This window comes from Hemitrygon akajei, chromosome 1, assembly GCF_048418815.1.
Source record: "Hemitrygon akajei chromosome 1, sHemAka1.3, whole genome shotgun sequence".
Classification (NCBI taxonomy): Eukaryota; Metazoa; Chordata; class Chondrichthyes; order Myliobatiformes; family Dasyatidae; genus Hemitrygon; species Hemitrygon akajei.
Window position 1 is genome coordinate 50726319 of NC_133124.1, and position 24885 is coordinate 50751203.

The 24885-nt window shown below is 40.5% G+C and overlaps 1 protein-coding gene across 24 annotated transcripts in view; it reads right to left on the minus strand.

Moving 5' to 3' along the window:
* Positions 1 to 24885, minus strand: part of dtna (dystrobrevin, alpha) — a 289844-nt gene that overhangs the window by 131521 nt on the left and 133438 nt on the right. For all 24 annotated transcript variants that reach the window (XM_073042943.1, XM_073042980.1, XM_073042971.1 and 21 more), the window contains one exon: positions 8405 to 8472. In XM_073042943.1, the coding sequence (XP_072899044.1) occupies positions 8405 to 8471 (67 nt within the window). In that variant the 5' untranslated portion in view covers position 8472. The remainder of the gene's footprint in view (positions 1 to 8404; positions 8473 to 24885) is intronic.

Consider the following 24885-nt stretch of genomic DNA (forward strand, 5'->3'; position numbering starts at 1 on the left):
TGGTGCTCCAGTTTCCTCCCACAGTCCGAAGATGTACCGGTTGGTAGGTTCATTGGTCATTATAAATTGTCCTGTGATTCGGCCAGGATTAAAATTGGGAGATTAATGTTTGGCATGGCTCGAAAGACTAGAAAGACCTACTCCATGCGGTATGTCAATTAATAAACGTCACACTTGCTAACACTTCTTTTGGCTTATTCTGTAACATATCAATATATTTCCGCTTTTTCCAAAAATCTTCATAAGAATTAACTATTTTGGCATCATCTTTGAACTGCTAGAGGATTCCATAAGACATAGGAGCAGAATTAGGCCATCTGGCCCATCAAGTCTGCTCCACCATTCAACCATGGCTGATCCTTTTTTCTCTCCTCCTCAACCCCAGTTCCCAGCCTTCTCCCCATAACCTTTGATGCCATGTCCAATCAAGAACCTATCAACCGCTGCCTTAAATACACACAACAACCTGGCCTTCACAGCTGCATGTGGCAACAAATTCACCACCTTTTAGCTAAGGAAATTTCTCTACACCTCTGTTTTGAGAGGGCACTCCTCTATCCTGAGGCTGTGTCATCTTGTCCTAGACTCTCCCACCGTGGAAAACATCCTTTCCACATCTACTCTGTCTAGGCCTTTCAACATTCAAAAGGTTTCAATGAGATCCCCCCTCATCCTTCTGAATTCCAGTGAGTAGACACAGAGCCATCAAACATTTGTTGTATGATAACCGTTTCATTCCTGAAATCATCCTTGTGAACCTCCTTTGGATCCTCTCCAATGCCAGAACATTTTTTCTGAGATGAAGGGCCCAAAAGTGGTCACAATACTTAAGGAGAAGCCTCACCAGGCTTCATAAAGCCTCAGCATCACATCCTTGCTCTTGTATGCTAGACCTCTTGAAATGAATACCAACATGACATTTGCCTTCCTCACCACCGACTCAACCTGCAAGTTAACCTTTAGGGTGTTCTGCACAAGGACTCTCAAGTCCCTATGCATCTCAGATTTTTGGATTTTCTTCCAGTTTAGAAAATAGTTTGCACATTTGTTTCTACTACCAAAGTGCATGACCATGCATTTTCCAACATTGTATTTCATTTGCCACTTTCTTGCCCATTCTCCTAGTCTAAGTCCTTCTGCATACTACCTGTTTCCTCAACATTACCTGCCCCTCCACCAATCTTCTGCAAAATATTATCTGCAAACTTTTCTGTAACACCATAGGCTCTTAACTTGGTAAGCAGCCTCATGTGTGGCACCTGGTCAAAGGCCTGAAAGTCCAAATATACAACATCCACTGCTTTCCCTTTATCTTTCCTACTTGTAATCTCCTCAAAGAATTCCAACAGGTTCGTCAGGCAGGATTTTCCCTGAAGGAAACCATGCCGACTTTGACTTTGAAACCAGGTTACTGATCTATAATTTCCTTTCTGCTGCCTTCCCCCTTTCTTAAAGCATGGAGTGACATTTGCAATTTTCCAGTCCTCTTGCACCCTGCCAGTGTCCAATGATGTTTGAGAGATCAGTTCTAATGCCACCACAATCTCTAACGCTACCTCTTTCAGAACCACAGGGTGCAGTTCCTCTGGTCTGGGTGACTTGTGTACCTTTAGGTCTTTTAGCATTTTGAGCACCTTCTCTCTTGTAATAGTAACTGCACCCACTTGTCTTCCTTTCCACACTACAACATCAGGCATACTGCTAGTGTCTTCCACCATGAAGACTAATGCAAAATACTCATTTAGTTCATCAGCCATCTCCTTGTCCCGTTATTATATCTCCTGCCTCATTTTCTAGCGGTCCTATGTCTACTCTCTTTTTTTCTTTTTAAATCTTTTTATTAATTTTAAACAAACATAAATGAAACATGAATACAGAGAGTTTGAGAGTACATAATTACGGTAATAGGTTAAGTATACATTCAGATAGATGATAATCCATATATAATAACCTCCCAAACTCATCGTAATTGCGAAAAAAGGAGTAAATAAGAAAAAAAAATCCCCAAAAAAGGAAAGAAAAAAAAACCTAACCAACATGGGCCATTGCATTATGTCAAATATACACAGTAGCGTCAATAACTCCGTACCACCATCCAAATAATTAAGGATAATAGAAGCAGGGTTTAGGGAAATTCACTACTCTCATTTCTCTTTTATTTTTAACATACTTGAAAAAACTCTTACTCTCCAGTTTAATATTATTTGCTAGCTTGCTTTCATATTTAATCTTTTCCCTTCTAATGAGTTTTTAGTTGCTTTCTGTAGGTTTTTAAAAACTTCTCAATCCTCTATCTTCCCACTAATTTTTGCTTTGTTGTATGCCCTTTCTTATGCTTTTACAATAGCTTTGACTTCCCTTGTCAGCCATGGTTGTATTATTTTACAATTTGAGTATTTCTTCACTTTTAAAATACACATGTCCTGCACCTTCCTCAGTTTTCCCAGAAATGCATGCCATTGCTGCTCTGCTGACATCCCTGCCAGCAGCTCCTTCCAATTTACTTTGGCCAACTCCTCTCTCATACCACTGTAATTTGCCTCATTCCACTGAAATACTGCTACATCAGACTTTACTTTCTCCCTATCAAATTTCAAGTTGAACTCAATCACCTTGTGATCACTGGTTCCTAAGAGCTATTTTACCTTAAACTCCCGATCACCTCTGGTTCATTACAAATCCAGAATACTGATCACCTAAGTAGGCTCAACAACAAACTGCTCTAAAAAGCCATCTCTTAGGCATTCAACAAACTCACTCTCGAGATCCATAACCAACCTGATTTTCCCCAATCAACCTGCATGTTAAAATCTCCCATGACTCCCATTATATTGCCCTTTTGACTCGCCTTTTCTATTGCCGGCTGTTTGTAAGCTGTGGTCCACCTCCCAGCCACTGTTGGGAGGCCTGTATATAACTGCCATCAATGTCTTTTTAACCCTTGCAGTTTCTTAGTTCAACCCACAAGGATTCAACATCTTCCAATCCTATGTCACATCTTTCTACTGATTTGACACCATTCTTTACCAGTAGAGCCAGACCACCCCCTCTGCTGACCTTCCTATCCCTCCAATATAACGTGTAACCTTGGTCATTCAGCTTTCAACTACAACCATCCTTCAGTCACGATTCAGTGATGGCCACAACATCATACCTGGCAATCTGTAATAGTGCAACAAGATCATCCACCTTATTTCTTATACTACACACATTACCTTGAGTACCATATTTGCTATCCTTTCTGATTCCTTCAAATCTTGTACAAAATGATATATCCCATCAGCTCTCAGCAATTTATCTCTTCCTGTTTAAATAACTTAAATGTAAATTGTATTTCATTTATCAGAAGTTCATCTCACTCTCAATCACCTCAAAATTCACCAGTTTCCTTCTGTGGTAAATATGGTTCAAAGTCTTATTAAATGCCTCTATGAGTTACATGACAAATAGGAGCAAGAGTTTTCCATGCGGTACCTTGAGCCTGCCCGACTATCCAATAATATAAAAGTCAATTTGATCTGGGGGGATTAACTCCATTTTCTGCTTTGACCCCATTACTCTTAAATCCCCTGCAGTGCAAAAATCTTTATCCCCAAGCCTTGAATGAAATCAGAATTCACTTTCACTATCTTGGGATAAAATGCTCCAAAAGTTCATGATTCTCCACAGACGAAAGAAAATTCTTCTTTATCTTATCTGGACAAGACCTTACTTTAAAACTGTACACCCTAATTTCAGATTTCCTCACAAAGGGAGCATCTACCATTTCAAAACTCTTCTGAATCGTATGTTTCAGCAAGTTTACTTCTCGTTCTTCAGAACATCCTCATAAAACAACTCTATCTTAGGAATCAACAGAGTGAACCATTGTCTAAATAGATGCAAATATATTCCTTCTTAAATAAGACACAAGTTATATTCAGTACTCCAGTTGTGATCATGTCAACCTGTACAGTTGGATAAAATCCTACATTTCATCTTCCACCCTGATCACTCGCTATTCCAGCATGCTAATTTCCTGTGTTTAATGTACAATTTATTTTCAAAGCAGCATTCTTGGTCTCCCTCCATCCAAACAATATTCCACTTATTTGACTGTTGTGGGGGTGGGTTTTGAGGAGAACTTGGCTGCCCATTCAGGTTTTCCCATCAGTGGTGTTCAATGTGCAAAACTGAATAAAAATTCACTGCAACGCTATGCCTTCCAAAAGGTTTAATCATCAGATGAGTTCCAAAAATTACCACATGACATGGACTCTAAGTATCCCATGGCACCAGTAGTCATCACTTCTTTCTCATCCAGTTCCAGCAGAAATTACTTAAAAATGGTTAGATATCCATACTCTGAGATTTTATTGTGTCTAAATTGACCACTGCATTTGGTAAGTTACTTCAGATGAAAGAAATTAATTATACATGACATATATTGAAGTATTTCTCAAATGTTTTTAGGTATGTATAGATCCAATATCTTTCATTCACTGTTCCCTGGAGCTATTCATTATTTCCGTTCAATTCATTTTGTTATTTTCCTCAGTTGTTTCCCCTACAAAGCAGAAAGGCTGTACATCACAAAGAATTAATTTACAGTGAATCATTTTGAGCCATCCTAAGGACATGAAATGTATAATACAATTGCAAGTTCCTCTATTATTGATGGTTTCCTATCCACTCCTTTGAGGTGGGTGAACATTAATCCAAATGGCATTCCTGAGAACATCGGTCAAAAAAATAAACTACATTGAATGGATTTGTTCTATCAGTTTTTAATTATCACTTTCTATTCAGTCATGCATCATGTATAAATTATTTTACCTACCAGTTTGTAATCTTACACTTTGAATGTTAATATCAATGGAAACTTCAATATTCTGCCTTGTCTTAACATATCATTTTGTATTTCTTAATGCTCAAACATTCCTTAATACATCAAGTTATACTTTATTACCAATGTCATTCCTAACCATCAGGATAATTTGATTCTGTGCTTTGTTTTGTTAATTTTTTCTATTAACCACTCTCCAAGGTGTGCATAACTATACACAAAACCAAATCCACACAAGGCAAGTGCTTTACTACTTTTTGACAGCATTAAAGCAGTGTTGCGAGTCACCTTAATGTTGCTTATTGAAGTTACATTAAGAGTAAGACCTTCAGTTGCAATGTTCACAGAAGAGTGCTTTTGAATTGCCCTGTGTAAAACTGAACCAAAACTACCTTGTCTGACTGACACGTTGCTAGTTCTCACCGTGGCTGACATTCAGCACAGCAGGTCAGATATTTGCATCCAGCTCGTTGTAATGTCTAGCAATATATACCACCCCCTTCCAGCTCATGAGAAGTGTTCCAACTAAATGAATAGACACTGCAATGATGGGAGCAGCTTGGGCGTATATATTCAAGGGTCAGAGGACTTGGAGAGGTACTGAAACAATTTTGTTGGCTGCAGTTGCTTTTTTTTTTGAAACTGGTGATCATAATGATAACAAAGAACAATAGACAGCTGTCTCCACATGTACGTGAATCTAGTCCAAGTATAAAGAACACATTTTGGGGAAGTCTGCAAGGTCACCAAAGGCACATACCTACTCTGCCTGCTCCTATGGTTTATGGAAAAGTAGACTTTCTTAATGCAGGAGGAAATAGTAAACCAAATATTAAGGTTAAGGAATATTAAGGAATGACTCCAAGGTTAGGCACCTATTAGTAAACATGACTGATCTCCATAGGAAAAACTATCAAGGTACATGTATGATGCAATGATTGAGATCTGTGACAGTTTCAAGGTACACATTAGTAAAACCTGGCTTTTCTGTGAGTCAATCAAAACATTTTCATACCAATAATGCTGACGCCATTTGGGGAAGCTTTACACAAAGACAAAATGCCAGGGCAATCAAAAATCTGCAAAACTACAGAACACTACAAGGACTGAAGACAGTGGAAACTTGGGGCAACACAAAATGCTGGAGGAACTCAGCAAGTCAGAAAGCATCTATGGAGGGAAAAGACAATCTAGGTTTTGGGTCAAGATCCTTCATTAGGACTAGAATGAAAGCAGCTCAGAATATTGAATACTGGGAGTAAAGGTCAGCCATTTTATTTCCACCCCATTCCCACACAGATATGCTCTGTAGTATGTGCTTATCCTCTTGAGATGGTTTAGGGACCTCTCCCAAATTATATGGGTTCTGGAGGCAATGATGCAGGTTCTGCAGCCTGAAATGTGGACGTGGAGATTCCATAAGATGCTTGTCAACATACAGGGGCAGAGTGACAAGGCTTTCAAGGTCAATAGGCATCTCCTGCGTAGACAATTCATCTTTCAAGTACTCCAAGAGGCTGTGACGGTAATGGACTCGTAACAGTTCCACATCCCAACCACACTCCACTAAAAGGGTCCCAAATTCCCTGATGACATCTAGCACCAATAGAATCAATGAAAGAGTACACAAAAAGGAAGATAACAATAAACAGTAGGTGCAAGAGTAGGCCATTCGGCCCTTCTAGCCAGCACCGCCATTCACTGTGATCATGGCTGATCATACACAATCAGTACCCTGTTCCTGCCCTCTCTCCATATCCCCTGACCCCGCTATCTATAAGAGCTCTAGCTAACTCTCTCTTGAATGCATCCAGAGACTTGGCCCCTACTGCCTTCTGGGGCGGAGCATTCCACATATCCACCACTCTCTGGGTGAAAAAGTTTTTCCACATCTCTGTTCTAAATGGCCTACCCCTTATTCTTAAACTGTGGCCTTTAGTTCTGGACTCACCCATCAGCGGGAATATGCTTCCTGCTTCAGGCGTGTCCAATCCCTTAATAATCTTATATGTTTCAATCAGATCTCCTTCTAAATTCCCCTCTCATCCTTCTAAATTCCAGTGTATACAAGCCCAGTCGCTCCAATCTTTCAACATATGACAGTCCCACTGTGCAGAAGACAAAAAAAAACTGCAAACACAAAAAGAAAGAAAAAAGAAACAATAATAAATAAGGAATAAATATAAAGAACATGAGGTGAAGGTAACTTGAGGTAACAGTTTAGTGATAAGACAAGAGAAATGATCCCAAAACACAGTAACCAGGTAAGCAAAGCCAAGGAGCAACTGGTTGAGGCTGACTGGTTCAATGGGTGAACAAGGACTGTGGACAGAGCTGAGTTTTAACAAGCTGCAGGTGGTGCATTGGAAACAAGTGGCAGGTGACTCCTGTTAGCTAGGTAGAGACAAGGAGGAGCCTGTCTGTGCAGACCTGACAAAACCTTTTAACAGATCCCGTGAATCCTGCTCATTCTGTAGGATTCAGTAATTAATCAGGCAGAAAATCTGCAGATTTGCAATTATTCATGACTTCTTTTTGGCTAATGCAATTCCTTAAAACATCTGTGCAGAACAGCAAAGTAAAGAACTTATTGTTAGTTTACAAAGGCAGCCAGAATCAGAATAATGACTCATGGATAAGTACCAAAATTAGCTGCCGTGAAGCTTTTTTCACTGGACATAATCCCATACATCTAAAGAGTGATTTTAAAAAACGTTGCCAATGAAGCATGGTGAGGAGGCAAAAATTATAGGCTTCATGTGACTTGGATTCAATTATCAGCAACATATTTCACAACCAGAAGAAACTTACAGTAATATTTTTAAAATAATTCAGATGCTGGAAATGAAAATAGAAAATCCTGGAGATGCCCGTTAGGCTAGCATCCAACAATATTCCAGTTAAGGTCAATTCAAAACTATTGAAACAACACTTCATCATCCTTCTTGTAGCCCCCAAGAGTCAACAATTCAGTAGGTTTCAGGAGTTGGCTTTTTCTGCTGGTATCAGATCTGACCAGTTCTGATGAGGTAATCCTTCACTCTCTTTTATTTTATATTTTGAGCAACTCTGGTATTCTGGATCGCATAGTTACTGCATTGTTTGTTTTTTTCATCTCATTTATTCACTTGTAATCTCACTTCACTTGAACCTCATCTATGATGAACAATTATTCACCACTTTCAATCAAAAAGGATTCACTGCATTGTGTGACCTGGACTCTTTTTGGTTTTTACAGCAGCCACATACTGCCTTAGATTTTTCAGTAGTTTTAACTGCAGGCATCTTCATGGTTTATGGAAGTTTCAGATTTCCAGCTTAACATAAACATACCTAAAACATAAAATAGTTTGAGGAAGGAAGACAAGCTTTATGTGCTCTTAACTGAAATAATTCAAGAGATTAAAAGGAATCAGTGGCAAGAAGGATTGAAGAGACTGCATGGATATAGTGGAAATGTAATTAGGATCGTGCCTTAAAAAACCTACCTAACTACCCTGCATTTAAAGAAACTTGTTTATACCAATTGCTAACAATACTCTGTGTCCCCCACAAAAACCTGGCATTCAAAGTTCTTACTCATTTCTGCAAACAACTGTCTTCTTTCAGCCATGGTATTTTCTGTCCTTCCACGTTCTTCAATCATTCTAAAAGACATAAAAGAAAACAAATGAAAAATCAGTGATCTTTTTCCAGTCCCAGATATGTAGCACAGTTTTCTTCAGGAGCATATTTATGCCTTACTAAGAGAGGACAAAGAAAAACACTAGAACCTAATACTTATTGACTTTTGAATTCCAAGTAAATCCAAAAATTGTTAATTCTCACAGGCTACTTGACATTCTGTTAATACAATGATACAGTTGACTAACACAATATGCAGATTTGATGGGCCAAATGGCCTAATTCTGTTCCCGTCTTATGATCTAATACGGACTAGAAACAATGTTTCTTCCACAAATTTATGCCATGATTTCTATCAAGTGTCAAGATGCTTCTTTGAAATGATGAAAAGGTAGAAAGAGATGAATTAACTTTAGTAAAGAAATCAATGTGCACAACTCCATCCATCTCATGCAGAGACCAAGTAAGCTTAAAGACTTAAACAGATAAGATTACAAGATAATTAAGGACAAACAAGCATACTTGGCCTATCTTAGTTTACCATCCCAGAGAAACACCTTGTTCCCTCGAGTCTTATTGTTAAATAAGTTAGCCTTCACTATTGTCTCAAAGTTTGTTCACGTTAAGCAGTTGTAGTTTTCACTGAGACCCTATGTTATCCCAAATCTGATATGGACTTCTTTAGCTCAAACTCTTTTCTATCTTTCATCCATTTATGGTTATTTCCAGGATTTACTTTCAATCTCACCAGTAACATTAATAACTACCCCTACATGCAAGCTTATTAATGATACCTATGTCAACTTTATCCGGTATGTCACAACTAAGTCAAGCCATTTTACTGGATTTTCCACAATCTGCTTGAAGTTTCTCATTAAAATAAAATAGGTAATTATCTTAGACCTAACCATCTTGATCTTTTACTTACTTTTCTTTTTACCAATCAATGCCGGGGGCATCTAGCTAGACTCTTGTTTACTGATATTAAAAGCTATAGATTCTAGAAATCAAAAACAGACACAAAAATACCTGAAAAAGTCAGCAGCATTTGTGGAAAGACAAACAAAATCATCGTTAACGCCTTGGGTCAAAGACTTCTTGACCTTTTGAAACCTACAGGTACCTATTGAAATCTATTGAAATCTTTTTGATTAAGTGCAGTCTGTCCTTAACACTCTGTCCTTTTCACTAATGCTGTTTGTCCTGCTGATTCTTCAAGATGGTTTAATGTCAGTTCAGCACACAAGTGTATAGGAGAACAAAGTGATTGTTCTCCAGATCGATACTGCACAAAGAAACCCCAATAAAGAACAACTAATGTAAAAACACAATAAATATTAATACATAAGATAGCTGAAATACACAGATTGATTGCATGTCCATAAAGTGACACTTTATACCCAGGAGTGCCTGTATATTGGGTTTCTCTGTCAGGAAATTATAAAGTAGCGGTGATGGGAGGTGTGATGGGCTGGATTAGTGGGTGGAGGTGTTGATCAGCCGTTTTGCTTGAGGAAAGTAACTGTTTTTTAGTCTGAAAGGGTATAGTTTTAAGGTGCTTGGAAGTAGGTACAGAGGAGATGTCAGGGGTAAGTTTATTTTTTTTACACAGAGAGTGGTGAGTGCATGGAATGGGCTGCCAGTGATGGTGGTGGAGGCAGATACAATAGGGTCTTTTCAGAGACTTTTGGATAAGTACATTGAGCTTAGAATAATAGAGGGCTATGGGTAACCCTAGGTAATTTCTGAAGTACATGCTCGGCACAGTATTGTGGGCCGAAGGGCCTGTATTGTGCTGTAGGATTTCTGTGTTTCTATGGTGGCCCTAGCATGGAACCCCCGATGGGAATTCTCGGTGGCAGATTTTAAGCATGTGGGGAAGCAGCCAGGATGAATGAATTGTTGAAGATGTCCATGAAGACAACAGTGAACTGGTGCGCACACTCCCTGGGTATTCGGCCTGGGATGTTGCCTGGCCCGGCAGCCTTATAAGGGTTGACTCTCTCCCGAGTACTTCTTGCATCTCCTGTTGTTACAGAAAACATAGCCAATATTTCTGTCTGATTTTTTCAGATTTCAAGTATCTGCAGTTTTTTAAAATTTCTAAATGCTTTGCAATTCATCAACAATTCCCATTCAGGAATTTCTACCTGCCAGATAAGGGGGAAGGTGGGTGGGGGAAGGGAGATAAAGTGAAAAGCTGGGAGGTGATAGGTGGAAAAGGTAAAGGGCCAATTAAGAAGAGAGTGGGACATGTGATAAAGGGGAGGAAGTGCACCAGAGGGAGCCAGAATGGGAAACTGAAGAACAGAAAGGGGGAAGGGGATGAATCTCATGTCCATTAACCTTTCATCCATTTACTCCCTTGAAGTGATCATCACTACTGTGCAAGTCTCTGCACAATGCTTTGGCAATCATACAATCTTTTTATCTTCTCACCCAACCCTTTCCCTTACACTATTTGCATTTCAAAACTGCATTTCTTCTCGATTGCCCCACCCTTGCCACTAATTGGGAATTTCTGCCTTTCTCCTCCTTCCTCTCCTATCATAAGTGATGAACTGGCTGCTAAAGAGAACCAAAACAGCAGACTTCAGGAAATTATTGTCACTTCATATACCCGCTCAGATAATAGCACTCCATATTGTCCTCTCTATAGTTCACACCTTTATAGATGTTGTTGCTAAATGTAGTATTAATGCAAAATCTGTATTAATCAGATTGCTTATTTCAAAGTCAAAGTCCTGTCCCGAGCCTTTGTGGCTCATCAGGCTGGTGCTTATGCCGGTTTCTGTAGTGTGAAGTGACTGAGAGTACGAGACTACCCCACGGATAGGACGCCAGTCTATCCCGAGGTTGACCCCCAGCATTTTTTTTGCCGGTACGCATTTTTCAGCTGGGTAAATTGGAGTATTGTGTGGTTAAGTGCCTTGCTCAAGGACACATGCGCTGCCTCGGCTGGGCTCGAACTCACGACCTTCAGGTCGCCAGTCGAACTCCCTAACCACTGGGTCATGCACCACACCGATTGCTTATTTAAACCTTTAAAATTTTAACCAACAAAAAATTTCTGAATAACTACATATTTTTTTACATTGGAGAGCACTTGCTATTTCCAGGGCACTCTCTATTGGCATTATCTGTTTTGAAATGTTATTTGAACACTCTATTAAGAATTCACAGCATTTTCCTTCTGTTATTTTTGAACCAACATTCAATTAAGTTGATTGAGTTTTAAGTTTTATAATTGTCATTAAGATATAACACCTTTTTTTAAAACTCCAATTTTGTACTTAATCTGCTTTGTTTAAATAGCTTCTTAGGATGTCTGAAGCTCTTCAGCAACAAAGCAAACGCAAAACTCTTTGACCTAAACTCCCAATCAAGCATTAGAAGAAACACATTGACACAGCTGAAAATAAGTTGGAACCCAAAGCAGAATTCAAAAGTGGCCATTTCAAGATCACACTGCACTGTAGCACAAATTTGTCCTACAATTTCCAACTGAGCTTTATTCTGGATACTAATTTCTAAGCTTGAAACATGCACTCAATGACATTAATAATGGTTTAAAATTATCTTCCAATGACCCAGTGATTTTCTGTCACATTAGTCCAAAAATCTATTTTCTTTGGCCAACTTAGCATACATCATTCCACCATGTCTGTTAATTATTATTGTGCCTTTAAGTAATTTCCTTCCATTACAAAGTTTGCGATAATAAAGTGACTACTTCTGTGGAAACAGATATAATCATTCATTTACAACCATTCAACCACACTGCACTCCACTACAAGATTCAGGAACAGATATAGTTTATCTCCACATAATCACTGGGTTTATTATCCCAAGAGAGATGCCTCAAGATCACTGAAAAATGCATAGATATTGATCACAAGAGATCAATGACTGTTTAAATTGTCCTTGGTCTGCTTTGCTTTCAAGCCACAATGAGTCACTCTGTGAAGTCTGAAAAGTTTGTATCTACCTACACCAGGTTGGATGTATAAACCTGCTGACTACATGGTAAACCTCAGCACTGGGTAAATACTCTCAAGGCAAGCAGCCTCTTCTGGGAACAAATGCTCTAGATGTTGACTGGAAACTGCACTTAAAGACCTTGGATACAAATAACCTGATCAATCTTTAGGGTCTGTGAAAATAGAAACAAAGCAGATGAATCAATCTACTGATTTGCAATGGCAAAAAATATCTCATCTGGTTGTAAGCAATCTTAGGGAAATACACATTAGCTGCATGTAATAATTTAAAGACAAAGACAAGGTCCCAAGATTTCAAACAATACTTTTCATTCACAAGCAAAAGAAAATCTGCAAATGTTGGAAATTCAAGCAACACACACAAAATGGTTGAGGAACTCTGCAGGCCAGGCAACATCTGTGGAAAAGAGTACAGTCGACATTTCAGGCTCAGACCCTACAGTAATACTTTTCATTCTCTGCATTTAACAAAAGCAATCTAAACACTTCTCATAGAATTGTACGTAGGAAGTTGTGTTCAAAGATTTCTATTCATATTGAAAGAGTCCATGATGATGGGAGATTTCTGTCTGACAGAATAGTCTTCATATTGTATGTAATGCCCTGGTTAAGAACATGTTTTATTGTATTTCTCCTGCTGTACTGTTAGATATTTTATTTCAGCAGCTTTCCTACAAAATGCAGTGTTCTATTAATTAAGCTTCACAGACTTGTATTGTAGTTTCTGCCAAGATAAGGAGCCGTTTGCTCAGTTTAAGATTGTTGTGTCAGCCAACTGGGTTTGGCTTGGTAGCGTTCTGTAAAATTCTGTACAGTGAGATTCCACGGAACATTCGAGAGAGCTGGGCGGGATTAGAATTCTGAGGGACAATCAGTTGGCTTTGGGTCTTTTGTTGCAGGGATTGGAAAATGAAGGATGTGCGGAGAAAAGCACAAGGGAAGATGGTCACAGAATCCTGCCTGAAGGACAGACCCCATTGTAAGAAGTGGTTTGTTCAGATGAATGGTTCCAAGGAGGAAGTGCCAATACTCCTGAGTTAGCCAGTTCATTTGTTACGATCTTTGAGGGAAGTTTGAACTGTGGCTGATGTCTTTCATGCAGAATGTGGGTTCAGCGTGTAAGTAATCAAACTGAAGCACCTGATGACCCAGAAATGAGCTCCAATGTTAATGTACACATTTAGACTGATTTAACTGTACTGGGCCCTTTTCTTTTTCTATTAACTGTTGTTAAAGTTGAAATATCTGTAAATAAACTTCCACTTTAATTTAATGCTGAGGTGAGGTCTGTTATTTCCTGGCAAGTGATAACTTTGCATGGGGCAGTATTGATTCAACATTCACCGCAATTTTTGTTCCCTCAACGGAACATTTCAACCTTCTTATTTGGTTTAACCCGAATCATACTAATGCTAGACACGTGTTGCTTATTGAAGGTGGCCTTCTCACCGTTACCCAAGCAATACTGAATCACATGGCTGTTAGCCAGATCGAGCTGACGAACCAAGTTTGTTATGAGCCTCGGTGAGAGGGTAACATGTAAATGAAAGGGAATCTACGACAGAGAAAACATAAAGAAGTGAAAGTTCATTTATGGATAGACCTTTTAATCCAAAGGAACCATATTGCTTAGCTGCATGTTACAGCAGAAATCTTGTTTATTATTAACATTATTAACACCAGTCAAGACCATAAGACATAGGAACAGAATTAGACCACTCAACCCATCAAGTCTATTCTGCCATTCCATCAATCAAGTTACAATTTGCATCAATCTCTGCTTTCTAACATGAATGCCATTGATGGGTATACAGATATATCCTCAAGAATGTATCAGATCAAATGGAAAAAAAAATTACTCAGCATGATGCCATTCTACATTTCAGCATGAGTATTACATTAACAGCCCTTCCAGTCAGGACAAGCAAAATGAAAGTGGAAGTGAAAGACATGTAATTTCAATCCAAGCACCACTAATGTATTACAAGCCCCACAAGAGGTTTTAAAATAAATAACATCTTAAAATTGTGTTTACATATATTACCCCTTCAGCCCTAATTATGTAAATGCATTACAATCTTTATTTCACTCTGTTAAATGTTAATGAAACATAGAGTGTTTTTTGTTTGCTTCCTGGAAATGCAGCCTCTGAAAATATTTTGACATGTTTGGCTGTTCAGTCAGACTGGAGCCATCACAGTTTTTGGGCGCCAGAGTAACTGTAGAACTGATTGCAGACACCAACTAACTCTGGAAAACATGAAATTCTTATTTACCTCATCCTCCCCTTCCACACATCACCTGGCTTCACCTATCACCTTCTAGCTTGTCTTCCTTCCCCTCCCCCACCTTCTTATTCTGCCATCTTTCCCTTTACTTTCCAGTCCTGAGGAAGGGTCCTGGCCCTAAATATCAACTGTTTATTTATTTCCAAAGATGCTGCTTGACCTGCTGAGTTCCTCCAACATTTTGTGTGTGTTTCTCTAGATTTCCAGCATCTGCAGAATCTATTGTGTTCATAAACATGAAATGCTTTTGCTTGGCTGCTGAATGCAATTCTGAGCCACTAATAAACTTTCAGAATTGGTATGATTGGCAAATGAATTTCAATTTAAATGAGTGTGATTGCGATCTGGCAGGAAACTTATTTCAAATCCTGGTTAAACTACATTTGTCGTGGAATACAATGACCTTATTATATAAAATGATATATTCCTGTTCTTTCAGACGGCTCTTTTTTTTTTACAAGGCAAGAGTATTGCTGGCAAGCTTGATACTACTTTCCTGCAGCCACCGGACAGCAAAGATCAAACAATCTCTCAAACATTTAACTAATGCACTGTTTGTGCATGAAACATGATTGCCATTTGACGTATTGTAAGGGAGTGTGTTGAATTGGTGTATTCCAGAGGATCTGTCCTGTGACCAACACACAAGTTCCATTACAATGATAGCACAGCAGCTCCTCTGCTTTTTTAAAAGTTTGCACAGATTTGGCATGTCATCTAAAAATCTGATGAACTTCTATAGATGCACAGTGGAGAGTATACTGACAGATTGCATCATGGCCTGGTATGGAAACTCCAATGCTCAAGAATGGAAAAGCCTACAAAAAGTAGTGGATACAGCTCAGTCCATAATGAGTCAAGCCCTCCCCACCACTGAGCACATCTACAAGGAGCGCTACTGCAAGAAAGCAGCATCCATCATTAAGGATCCCCACCATCCAGGCCATGCTCTCAGTTGTACAAGGCCTTGGTGAGACCGCACCTAGAATATTGTGTGCAGTTTTGGTCCCCTAATCTGAGGAAAGACATTCTTGCCATAGAGGGAGTACAGAGAAGGTTCACCAGATTGATTCCTGGGATGGCAGGACTTTCATATGAAGAAAGACTGGATCGACTAGGCTTATACTCACTGGAATTTAGAAGATTGAGGGGGGATCTTATTGAAACGTATAAAATTCTAAAGGGATTGGACAGGCTAGATGCAGGAAGATTGTTTCTGATGTTGGGGAAGACCAGAATGAGGGGTCACAGTTTAAGGATAAAGAGGAAGCCTTTTAGGACCAAGATGAGGAGAAACTTCTTCACACAGAGAGTGGTGAATCTGTGAAATACTCTGCCACAGGAAACAGTTGAGGCCGGTTCATTGGCTATATTTAAGAGGAAGTTAGATATGGCCCTTGTGGCTAAAGGGATCAGGGGGTATGGAGAGAAAGCAGGTACAGGGTTCTGAGTTGGATGATCAGCCATGATCATACTGAATGACGGTGCAGGCTCAAAGGGCCGAATGGCCTACTCCTGCACCTATTTTCTATGTTTCTCACTACTACCATTGGGAAGGAGGTACAGGAGCCTTAAGTTCCAAAACACCGGGTTCACAAACAGTTATTACCCTTTAACTAAAAGGCTCCTTAACCAGCAATACTGAACTGATAGCACAATCTATGGGCTCGCCTTCAAGAACTCTGTTACGTTTTGTAACTTCAAAACATAACACTAATTCAAAGGAAGACATGAGTATGTGAAATGTGAGTCTAACTTTGTATTTTACTTTAAGTATCACATGATAGCGTGATGACGTATGCAATTCACGTATTTATATATATATAACCTGTAATGAATTACTGAAAGGAACAAGAGTGCTTAATCAAATATATATACAAGATTATTCAAATATTACTAAAATATTAAATACACAACACTCTTTCCTGCTTAGCAATATACTCCAACTCAATAGAGAATGTATCTCAACTATATACACAACATATTATATAATACATCCACAGCATAGTAAATTTTAAATTGTTCCATTCAGGCCAAAAGATTTAATCACTATGGAGGATTTCCTCCTCTTGTCAGATAACATCTTTCCTGGCAAGGGGTATTACTCTGCTTTGCAGGTGAGACTTGTGGCTGTGAAACAATCTCAGGTTCTGGGGCCTCCTCTGTTGTGTGTGTTGACTCTGAGATTGCAGGAAGTGGTTCTGATAGCGGCAGCTAACTTAAAAACTTCTCTAATGATTGACTTTGTTTTTCTCAACTGATCGATGTGTCGCCTCCAGATATTTAACGCAATCTGCACTGTCAAGGAGAGTGGTACAGTTCTGTTCTTGATCTTTCTGAGAATCCACTTTTGATCATTTCTGCAGTCTCTTGTCAGAAAACTTGTCCAGGAGTGAAACATCGAAACACCTTGCTTGAAGAGCCTTCAATTTGTCTCAGCTGTTTCTCTTGCATGCTTCTTCTGAGAATGGGTTTGAAGAGATCTGAACATGAATGCAAGCGACGACCCAGGACCAGCATAGTTGTTGGTTGTGGAGTGTGCAGTGTTGCAATGTGCAAGGAGGAAAATGGCAAGCCTCTGGTTCGAGGTCACTGTAGTGTCTTATGCTGACAATGCTCGCAGTGTGTCTTTTAGACTCTGGTCAAACCTTTCCGCCAAGCCATTTGTAGCTGGGTGGTACGGTGCTGATGTAATATCAGAGTCAGAGTCAGGTTTAATATCACCAGCTTATGTCGTGAACTTTGTTAACTTTGTGGCAGAAGTATAATGCAATACATAATATAGAAGATAAAACTGTGAATTACAATAATTGCGTGTGTGTATATATACATATACACACACATATAATATATATAATTTAATTTGACTATTTGATATACATATATATTAAATAGTTATATTAAATTAATGCAAAAATAAAAATAAAAAGCAGTGAGGTAGTGTTCATGGGTGTAATGTTTGTTCGGAAATCAGATGGCAGAGGGGAACAAGCTGTTTCTGAATCAATGAGTGTGTGCCTTCAGGCTTCTGTACCTCCTTCCTGATGGTAACAATGAGAAGAGGGCATGCCCTGGATGGTGGTGGTCCTTAAAGATGGACGCTGCCTTTCTGAGGCACCACTCCATGAAGATGTCTTGGATGCTATGGAGGCTAGTACGAATTTTACAATTCTCTGCAGCTTACTTTGATCCTGTGCGACAGCCTCAGATGGTGATGCAGTCACTCAGAATGATACTCACAGCACATCTGTATAAATTTGCAAGTTTTATTGGAGACATGCCAAATCTCCTTAAATTCCAAATATTGACACCAGGAACTTCAAATTGCTCACTCTCTCCATTTCTGATCCCTCTAAGTACTAGTGTGTGTTCCCTCATCTTCCAACCAGTTCTCTGGTCTTACTGACATTAAGTGTAAGGTTGTTGCTGTGACACCACTCAACTAGCTGGTATATCTCGCTCTTTCTATGTGCTCTCATCACCATCTGAGATTCTACCACATGGATGTATCACCAACAAATTTATAAATTGTATTTGAACTGTACCTAGCCACAGGTACAGGAGTATAGAGAGAGCAGAGCAGTAGGCTAAGCACACATCCCTGAGGTGAGCCAGTGTTGATCATCATCAAGGTGGAGATGTTATCGCCAATCCACACAGATTGTGGTCTTCCAGTTTGGAAGTCAAGGATCCACTTGCAGAGGGAGGTACAGAGGCCCAGGTTCTGTAGTTTATCGAACAGGATTGTAGGAATGATGGTGTTAAATATTGAGCTATTGTCAATAAACAACATCCTGACATAGGTATTTGTATTGTCTAGGTTGTCCAAGACCCCATGGAGAGCCAATGAGATTATGCCCACTGGAGACATATGATGGCAATAGGCAAATAGGCTGAGGCCGGAGTTGATTCTGGCCATGACAACCCTCTCAAAGCACTTAATTACCGGAGATGTGAGTGCTAGTGGATGAGAGTTATTATGGCAGTTCACACTGCTCTTCTTGTTCATTGATATAATTAAGATGTACAAAAAAGCTGGATGAACTCAGCAGGTTGGGCAACATCCGTTGAAAGAAGCAGTCAACGTTTCAGGTCGAAACCCTTCATCAAGACTAAAGAGTGAGGATGCAGCGGCCCTATAAAGAAGGTGGGGAGAGGGTGGAAAACCAATCAGAGGAAAGATCATGGGGTGGGAGAGGGGAAGCAAGGAGGGGATAGGCAGGAGAGGTGAAGAAGGAATCTAAGGGGAAAGCACTATGGGTAGTAGAAGAGTCATGAGAGGAGATAGGCAGCTAGAAGAGGAGACAGAGAAGAGGTGGGATGGGGAAGGGAGAGGGTCGGAATTACCGGAAGTTGGAGAATTTGATGCTCATTCGATGTCCCTACACCTCATCTCTTACCACCATTCAGGGCCCCAAACAGTCCTTCCAGGTGAGGCAACACTTCACTTGTGAGTCTGTTAGGGTAATCTATTGCAACTGGTGCTCCCGGTGTGGCCTCCTCTACATCGGCGAGACCCGACGCAGATTGGGGGATCGCTTTGTTGAGCACCTACGCTCCGTCCGCCACAACAGACAGGATCTCCCGGTTGCCACTCACTTCAACTCTCCCTCTCATTCCCATTCGGATATGTCCATACATGGCCTCTTCTTACTGTCATGATGAGGCCAAACTTCGGTTGGAGAAACAACATCTCATATACTGTCTGGGTAGTCTCCAGCCCCTTGGTATGAACATCGAATTCTCCAACTTCTGGTAATTCCCTTCCTCTCCCTTCCCCATCCCACCTCTACTCTGTCTCCTCTTCTAGCTGCCTATCACCTCTCATGACTCTGCCTTCTTCTACTACCCATAGTGCTTTCCCCTTAGATTCCTTTGTCACCTCTCCTGCCTATCCCCTCCCTGCGTCCCCTCCCACACCCCTTGATCTTTCCTCTGATTGGTTTTCCACCCTCTCCCCACCTTCTTTATAGGGCCCCTGCCCCCTCCTTCTTTAGTCCTGATGAGGGGTTTCGACCCAAAGCGTTGACTGCTTCTTTCCACAGATGCTGCTCGACCTGCTGAGTTCATCCAGCTTTTTTGTACGTCTTGATTTGACCACAGCATCTACAGTGCACTTTGTGTTTACCATTGGTATAATTGTTGCCCTTTTGAAGCAGGTGGGAATGCGACTGCAGCAGTAAGAGATTGAAAATACCTTTGAACACTCCTGCCAGTTGGTTGACACAAATTTTCAGAGCCTTACCCGGTATTCCATCGAGGCCTGCTGTTGTGAGGGTACACCCTCCTGAAATAGAGCTTTTATCAGGCTCCAAAACAGAGATCTTAACATCAGTCCTTGCAAAGAAGCTTCTCAGTACATCAACAGTGTGCAAGGCTGTAGTAGAGGCTATTCGGAACACTTCTGGCCACTTTGTAGCTGCACTCACTACTATCAAGAAATGTGTCCACGAATGGTCCACATGAAATCCACATGAATCCTCTACCAGAGCAATGAAGGCAACTCCCAGGGATGGAGAGGCCCTGTTCTTGGCAACTTCTGGACATGTTGGCCTCCTGTACAGTGCATGGCAAGCTGCTCGATATGCTGATCTATCCCAGCCCACCAAACAAATTTCAAGTCAACACTTTAATTTTAACCATGTCGAAATGACCTGTGTATAGCTCCTCCAACACTTTAGCTCTTAGCTTGGATGGTACAAGAACTCTCAATGCATACATAAGGCAATCTCCGTTGAGCGCAAGTTCATCTCAGTACTCATAAAAATGGGGGAATGGAGTTTCTGCTGCACATTCCAGTCATTTTGGGTGGCTATATAAACCCGAGATAGTTTAGGGTCTTTTGTGTTTTCTCTTTGAATCATCTCCTTCTGTGGATTGAAAATGGACACGAGAAGTTAATGATCAGTAATGGGGGTAAACACTCTCCCATATACGTACTGGTTAAATTTTTTTACACCCCTAATGAGACTAAAGGCCACTTTGTCAATAAGTGTGTAATTTTTCTCTGCAGCAGCAAGGGAATATGATGCAGAAGCTATGGGGCATTCACTTCCATCACTCATAATGTGTGGCATCACTGCAACTATACAACAAGAAGAGGTAATAAAGGCATGCCTCACTGGGCAGTGTGGATCATAATGTGTGAGTACAGTGTCTGACATCACCAATTCCTTTACCTTTGGATAGTCACCTCTCACTGCTTTCTGCATTGCCTTTTCTTCCCAATCTGTAGTAATGAGTTCAAGGGGTGGAGCATGGTAACCATGTTTGGCAGGAACCTGCTATAGTAGTTAACAATTCTTATAAAGGACTGCATCTGTGACACATCCTTTGGCCTTGGGGCCTCCACCACTGCTTGAATCTTCTCAGCACACTTGTGTAATCCTTGTGCATCAATACTGTGACCACAGCTAGTGACACTTGGTTTAAAGAATTTACACTTGTCACATCGTGCTCTCAGCCCATAATCTTCTAATCTTTTTAACACTCTCTTGGAGATGTTCCTTGTCACCCTAACCCATAACTTGTCACCCTAACCCATAACAGTGTAACACGGAGTGCCTGGGCAGCCTTGCAGCTCCTGGTCTACAGCTTTCTACCAGACTGCAGGTGCAGATGCTACTCCAAAAAATAAGTCTATTATAGCGATATGGCAATTAAAATGACTTAATTGCAGGGGATATGGCATGTAAATTCTGGATAAGCCAAATTAAAGTTGTCTTAGCAAATCACATCCCCGCAATGTCAGTCCTCCTATTTCTACCACATGCAAGCTTAATGTTGTTTGTTAGTTGTCGTTTTTCACTACCACGAATGTCATTCCCACAGTAGTTATTTTTTCTCCAGTATAAGTTTTAGTTGGATTTTCTGCAGGCAATTCTACAGTTGAGTACTTTTGAAACATTTCTCAAACTCCTTTTGTGAAATGACTGAAACAGCCAAACCAGTGTCTACTTCCATTTTAATTAATTTGCCATTCACTTCTGGCATAAGCTAAATTGCATATCTATTGCTAGTTTTCATATAATAAATCTCAAGGCTACACAGTCCTGTGTCACTTTCATCATTATCAGATTTTTCATCAGCAGCATGCAGATTAGTGCTCTTTTTGAAACTGCAATTTGACTTTTTATCTTTTTCTCTACTCTGTGCAGTCCATTTATTTTTGTCTTCCCAGTATGCTCTTTATATGTTACCTACTTTCTTGCATTTTCTACAAGTTTTGCCTTTGTTCTAGTTTATATAAGCCCCTGCCAGAACAGTAACACAATTTGTTCGGCCAGGCCAGTTTCCATTTAGATGTTGCAATTTTGTTCATGCTCACTTTCATTCCTGACTGCAACTCAGTTGTGTCTCTGTCTACTGTTTCAATTGATACAGCAATTTCAACTGTTTTTTTAAATGTAGGTTGCACTTCAGTTAGGAGCCATTTTTAATACTTTCTGTTAAGATCCCACAAACTAAACAGTCCCTCAATGCATCATTAAGTCTATTACCAAACTGAAAATGATCAGACAATTTCTTCGGTTCTACCATGTATGCAGGAATGGACTCCTGTTTCTTTTAAGTTCCGTCTATTAAACCCAAAGCAGTCTGCAATCAACAATGGCTTTGATTCTAAATGTTCCTGCGTTACTTTCAGAATATCTGCCAAGCACATTTTTGCTGGTTTGGTTGGAGTAGTTAAACTTCAAATCAAACTGTATGCCTTTAAACACAAAGCACTTAGCAAAATTGGTACTCCTTTCTCATTGGTTATTTCATTTGCTTCAAAATACTGTTCAATTGGCTCAATTACATATTCCAGTTATCCTTTGTGTAATCAAACGCATCAATTTTTCAACGTAGCCAACCATTTCTTCTTCTAATTTTATGTCAATCAGGCTTTAGATGATCAGAGCAATGGGATCAACATGCATGAAACAGCACTCCCCATTGCCTTCACCATCATTTTGGAGGATTTTAACCAGGCCAGTCTGAAAAAAAAAATCACTGAACAATTACCATCAACAGCAATACCTGAGGAAGCAACACACTGGACCATTGTTGCACCACCATCAAGAATGCCTACCATGCTATTCCACGCCTTCACTTCAGGAAGTCTGATCACCTGGCTGTACTTCTACTCCCTGAGTGTAGGCAGAGACTGAAGACTACAGTACCAGTAGTGAGGACCAAGAAGGTATGGACAAGGGAAGCACAGGAGCGCTTACAGGACTGCTTTGAATTGGTGGTCTGGACTGTATTCAAGGATTCATCTTCAAATCTGGAGAAGTATGCTGCAATTGTTACTAACTTCATGAAAACTTGTGTGGATGAGTGTGTGCCTACAAAGCCTTGCTGTACATTCCCAAACCAAAAGCCAAGGATGAACCAGGAGATATATTGTCTGCTGAAGGCTAGATCTGTGGCATGCAAGGCAGCGACCCAGGTCTGTACCAGAAAACCAGGTATGACTTGCGGAGGGCTATTTCAAGGGCAAAGAGACAATTTTGAACAAGGCTGGAGGTGACATCAGATGTATGACAACTCTGGCAGGGTTTGCAAGGCATTACTTCCTACAAAACGAAACCCGATAGCATGAATGGCAGTGATGCTTCACTACCAGATAAACTCAATGCCTTCTATACCCACTTTGAAAGGGAGAAAGTAACTACAGCTGTGAAGATCCCTGCTGCACCTGATGACCCTGTGATCTCTGTCTCTAAGGCTTATGTTGCGCTGTCTTTCAAGAGGGTGAATCCTTGCAAGGCGGAAGGTCCCAGTGGAGTACCTGGTAAGACTCTGAAAACCTGTGCCAATCAACTGGCGGGAGTATTCAAGGTCATATTCAACCTCTCACTGCTACATGTGAAAGTTCCCACTTGCTTCAAAAAGGCAACAGTTATACCAGTGCCTAAGAAGAGTAATGTGAGCTTCCTTAATGACTATCGCCTGGTAGCACTCACATCTACAGCGACGAAATGCTTTGAGAAGTTGGTCATGAATAGACTGAACTCCTGCCTCAGCAAAGACCTGAACCCATTGCAACTTGCCTATCACCACAATAGGTCAACAGCCGACGCAACCTCAATGGCTCTTTACAGGGCCTTAGACCACCTGAACAACACAAACACCTATGCTAGGATGCTGTTCATCAGCTACAGCTCAGCATTTAACATCATCATTCCCACAATCCTGATTGATAAGTTACAGAACCTAGGCCTCTGTACCTCCCTCTGCAATTGGATCCTCGACTTCCTAACCAGAAGATCACAGTCTGTGTGGATTGGTGATAACATATCCTCCTCGATACTATCAACACTGCCGCACCTCAGGGGTGTGTGCTTTTCCCACTGCTCTACTCTCTCTATAGCAATGACTATGTGGCTAGGCATAGCTCAAATACCATCTATAAATTTGCAGATGATACAACCATAATTGGTAGAATCTTAGGTGGAGATGAGAGGGCATACAGGAGTGAGATATAACAACTAGTGGAGAAGTATCACAGCAACAACCTTGCACTCAACTTCAGTAAGACAAAAGAGCTGTTGTGGACTTCAGGAAGGGTAAGACGAAGGAACACATACCAATCCTCATAGGGGGATCAGAAGTGGAGAGAATAAGCAGTTTCAAGTAACACACACAAAATGCTGGTGGAACACAGCAGGCCAGGCAGCATCTATAGGGAGAAGCACTGTCGACGTTTCGGGCCGAGACCCTTTGTGGGTCTCAGTTTCAAGCAGTTTCAAGTTCCTGGGTGTCAATATCTCTGAGGACATAACCTGATTAGATTAGGTCAACAATCAATGCAGCTATAAAGAATGCAAGGCAGTGACTACACTTCATTAGGAGTTTGAAGAGATTTGGTATATCAACAAAAACACTCAAAAACTTCTATAGAAGTACCGTGGAGAGCATTCCGACAGGCAGCATCACTGTCTGGTATGGGGGAAAGGGGCTACTGCACAGGACCGAAAGAAGCTGCAGAGGGTTGTAAATTTAGTCGGCTCCATCTTGGAACTAGCCTACAAAGTACCAAGGAAGTACTTCAAGGAGTGGTGTCTCAGAATGGCAGTGTCCATTATTAAGGACCCCCAGCACCCAGGGTATGCCCTTTTCTCACTGTTACCATTAGGTAGGAGGTACAGAAGCCTGAAGG